General features: G+C 63.1%; 1 protein-coding gene across 1 annotated transcript; it reads left to right on the top strand.

Annotated features, from left to right (window-relative positions):
- Positions 1 to 202: 202 nt before the first annotated feature.
- Positions 203 to 3,679, top strand: APOA2 (apolipoprotein A2). The gene is made up of 4 exons (XM_054010816.1): positions 203 to 244; positions 2,199 to 2,275; positions 2,731 to 2,872; positions 3,394 to 3,679. The coding sequence occupies exons 2-4, from the start codon at positions 2,224 to 2,226 to the stop codon at positions 3,506 to 3,508; spliced, it is 309 nt and encodes a 102-aa protein (XP_053866791.1). The 5' UTR covers positions 203 to 244; positions 2,199 to 2,223; the 3' UTR covers positions 3,509 to 3,679.
- The last annotated feature ends 454 nt before the right edge of the window (positions 3,680 to 4,133 follow it).

Here is a 4,133-nt window from a genome sequence, read left to right as displayed (position 1 = left end):
TGCGCTGGCCAGCACACCCCCACAGCACGACCCTTAGCCCCGGCCTGTTTACCAGGGATTTGCCAGTTAGTGATTGTACAGCACAACATCAGCACATTCCCCTCCCCAGCACAGCAGCGAACCCCCGGCCGGGGGACCAATGAGTGGGCAGCGTGGGCTGGCCCAGCAGGCCAGGGGATATAAGTGCCCGCAGCCCCAGCCAGGGCACCTGCTGTTCCTGACCAGTTTCTAGCCCAGGCCTCAGGTGAGCAGTCCGGCAGGTCTGTCTGCAGAGCGGGGCGGGGGCGGTTTACAGAGAAACAATGAGCTTGTTTGAGATTTGGAATTAACGTTGGATTTTTTAAACGAGATTCGCCCTTCCTGGGTGGTTGAGAGCTGCCTCCCGCCTGCCTCGGCGGAGCCCAGCTGGCTCATGAGCGTGAGAGAGCCTCTGCCCCAGGACTGGATTAGTTGGTGCCACTTCTGCCACCCACCAGCGAGAGCCACCCTGGAGCTGGCCCCGGGGGGTGGGGGGGCACCAGGTGAGGCTGAGCTGCTCATGCCCCTCTCTAGGCCTCCCACAGGACTCAGATCCCCTGCCCCCGTCACCCCCAGCTGCACGGCTGCAGCCACCAAGGGCTCCCCAGGCTGCAGGCCACAGCATGAGCCAGGGGATCCACTCCAAGGCAGGGGAAGCCAGGCAAATCCCACCCTCCTGTCCTGGGGGCCCAGGAGAGCAAGGGTCAGAGACATCCCCCATTGGAGCCCTCCCTGCCCTCTGGAAATGCACGGGGGCCTGGCCCAAAGGATCCAAAGGCTGGTGGGGGAAGAGATGGGGGCGGTGGGGAGCTGAGAAATGGGTGGAAGCGTGGGAGACCAGGGACACGGCATAGCAGGACTGAGCAGGACAGTGGGGTGCCTGGGGACATGCAGAGCTGAGCAGGGAAGCAGGGGGCAGCGGGCGGGGGGCGGGGGCAGGGAGAGGGGACCAGGGAGGGACATGGCTGGGCAGGGCAGCTGACCCCATGAGCTCTGCTCTCAGCATCACAGACCCTTGAATTATTTCCTTCCTCTTCCTAGTGTCTTTCCATGGGGCCCCACCAGCCCTGTGCTGCTCCCTGGGCTGCTGGCACTGATCATGGGGCACGCAGCCCCTTTGCCTCCCCCTCTCAGAGGCTGCTCGGCTCCCCTGGGTCTAGCTCCCCTAGCTCCGTGCTGGCCCATGCTTGGGCGGCCGTGGCAGTGGGAAAGGGGAATTAGCGATTTATTTTATAAACAGAAATTGCCCTGGAAATGCTCCTTGGGGGGCGGGGAGACCCGGGAGTGTGTCCAACCCCCATTGGGAGCATCGGTGGGGTTAGGGCCACTTACACCATCCAGGCCCTGGCCCAGTGCCCCTCCCCTGGCAGAGGTGGGAAATGCTGTCCCTCATGAGCATGGATGGGCACCGTGGTGTGGACAGGACCCGGTCAGACAGGGCTGGCTGGCAGGGTGGGTAAGTGCCTGCTTGCCCTCAGCTTCCCCCGGCTCCCTGTGCAGCGCCTCGGGGGGGGGGGGGGGTCCTGGGTGGGTCCCCCGCAGCCGCTGCTGGAGGAGTCTCACTGCCTGGCCACCAGCGGAGCTGGGCTACCAGGCAGCCCCTGCCATGCCCACAACTACCCCCTGCCTCCTCCCTGTCCCAGGGTGGATGAGCCTTTGTCTCTCCGCTCAATCTGCGCTGCTGTCTGTGGCCTCCCAGGGACTCGGCCTACACGGGTGGGGAGGCAGGGATCAGCTGTGCAGAGCCCCCCCCAAGGCCTGGCCGAGCTGAATGCCGGGGCAGAGGGCCATTGTCATGCTGGGGAGATCGACAGCCGACCCCCTCCCCCACAGCTCTCATTGGTGCCCGTGTTAGGGGGTTCCCCTGTGCATGTCCAGCTCAGAGCCCTTCTGTCCTACAGACACCACCCGGCCGTTATGCCCTGCGTTCCACTCCGCCTCGCACTCCACAGCACCTGTGCTGTTAGCCAGCGTTCCTGGCCCTTCCCTAAAGGGGGTGCGCCTCCCTGCCCCCGCATGGCCTTCCTGGGCTCCTGTGGCTGGTCTCCTTGTTAATGGGGTAATTAGCCCCCATCTGCCTCTCTCCTTAATCAGGCCCTCCCCAGGGGCCTGACTGGTGAGCCAGGGACAAGGGGGCTGGCTGGGGCAGCTGCTGATTCCCAGCCCCCTCTGCCCTGCAGGTCCCGGAGCGCAGTGCCTGTCACGATGAAGGTGTTGGTCTTGGCCGTGGTGCTGCTCTGCGTGTGCAGCTTGGAAGGTAAGAGCCTCGCCAGGGCTATGCTCTCCACCCCCGGCATGCTCCGTCCGCGCTGGCCCCGGGATCATTGTGGGATGGGCCATGCCGCACACTCGGCAGGAGCTGGATTCACTGGCAGGTGAGGTTCTTCCCTGTACGCTCCCGATCTCAGCCCCCTCGCTACCCAGTGCCAGCCTCTTCAGGGAGGGAGAGGCTAGGTTAGAGGGTAGCAGAGAGAATCAGAACTCCTGGGTTCTATTCCCAGCTCTGGGAGGGGGTGTGGCCTAGTGGGTTAGCGCAGGGAACTGGGCACAATCTTTGGGGCCCTTCCCACTGGAGCTGAGGGATCTCCTCACTCCCCCCCCCGCCCCATGGGGCTAACGGATCTCCTCCTGGACTCCATGGGGATGATGGATCGCCCCAGCCCCACAGTTTGCATGAGGCAGGGGCCTAACCCAGCTCTCCGGGCCACCTAGGTGCTGTGGTGAAGCGCGATGCAGAAACCCTAGCCTCCAGCCTCCCGGAAGTCTTCACCCAGTATTTCCACACGGTGTCTGAATACTTGAGCAAGCAGTTGCCGGAGAAGGCGAAGACCGAGGAGCTAAAGACCCAGGCAAAGTACGGGCTGCTGTGGGGAGTGTGGAGGTGGGGTGCTGCTGTCCGGGGGTGGGGTGACCTGGAGGGAGAGGGGCAATGGGGAGTGTAGAACGGGCAGAGTCTGCTGGATGCACACAAGCAGCTGGAGAGACTCAGCACTTTAACGCTGCAGTGCTGGGAGAGCAGATTGCCCCCTGCCCCTGCTCCAGAGCCTCTGACATGCCACCCCAGCCCGTAGCAGCAAGGCAGGGCAGGTGGAGTGGGAAGGACAGAAAAGCCACAGTAGCTGAGTCCCAGGCTACAGTGAGGATCATTTCCAGCCCAGTCCGCTGCACACAGCATGGTCTGAGGCTGAGCAGGGGGCCAGGAGCCAATGAGTCCAGTGTGAGCCTGGGCAGGACAAAGGCCTGCTCTGTGCCTCAGTTTCCCCACATGGTATAGCGTGCAGTCCCCATGCCCTGTAGGCAGGCAGGGCCCCGGCTGCTGCGTCTCCCCAGCCAAGTCCTGCCCGTCTCTAAGGAACCAGGTGTCTGTCACCCTAGGGCTTATCTGGAGCAGGCCAATGAGCAGCTTTCGCCTATCGCCAAGCAGCTGCACACCGAATTTGTGGACCTCCTCACCAAGCTGCTGGAGACCGGGAAGAAGGCTGTGCAGTGAGTGAGTGGCCGGCTCCCAACAGCCCCAGGGCAGCTGCCGAGCAGGGCTGGGCGCTTTCCATGGCAGCGAGAGGAGGAGACGCGTGGGCCGATTGTGGCGTTAAAGAGCTGGTGATATCACCTGACGGGGGGCGGGAAGGGGGTCCCAGGAGCAATAAATCTGATGCGACTACTCACAGCGTCACGCATGGTGCAAAGCTCGGAGCAGAGGGTGAGCGTGTGAGCATGCGGCCGATGGGGTGGGTGTGCAAGGTGCGTGCGATGCAGGCAGAGCAGGGTCCTTGTCCCTCAGGCTGCCAGTCAGCACCGCCTGGTGTGTTTGGATCAGCATGTGTGTCAGCGTGTGCGCGTCACTGCCCCCTGCTGGAGGGGATTGAACTCTTCAGCTGTGTGGTTATATTGCCCTCCAGTGGCTGGAAAGGCCCAAAGTCCTCAGCAGTCCCCATGGAGAACAATGGAGAGTCTCCCTCCCTCCACAGAGAACAATGAAGGGCCCCTCTTTCCTTCCCCCCGTGGAGGACAATGGAGAGGTTCCCCCACCTGCATCACAGCTATAGTTGAGCACCCTCTCTTGGCCACTTTTTGGTGTACTGTGAGGTGATCCAATCTCTGAGTCCCCAGTGTGT

The sequence above is a fragment of the Malaclemys terrapin genome, chromosome 21 (assembly GCF_027887155.1).
Source record: "Malaclemys terrapin pileata isolate rMalTer1 chromosome 21, rMalTer1.hap1, whole genome shotgun sequence".
Lineage (NCBI taxonomy): Eukaryota > Metazoa > Chordata > Testudines > Emydidae > Malaclemys > Malaclemys terrapin.
This window is presented reverse-complemented; position numbering and strand designations above follow the sequence as displayed.

Excerpts from the sequence above, each read along its gene's own strand:
- APOA2 (XM_054010816.1), top strand. The coding sequence starts at position 2,224 with ATGAAGGTGTTGGTCTTGGCCGTGGTGCTGCTCTGCGTGTGCAGCTTG. Across the intron at positions 2,276-2,730 it reads CTGCGTGTGCAGCTTGGAAG|GTGCTGTGGTGAAGCGCGAT; the intron begins GTAAGAGCCTCG and ends CGGGCCACCTAG. Across the intron at positions 2,873-3,393 it reads GAGCTAAAGACCCAGGCAAA|GGCTTATCTGGAGCAGGCCA; the intron begins GTACGGGCTGCT and ends CTGTCACCCTAG.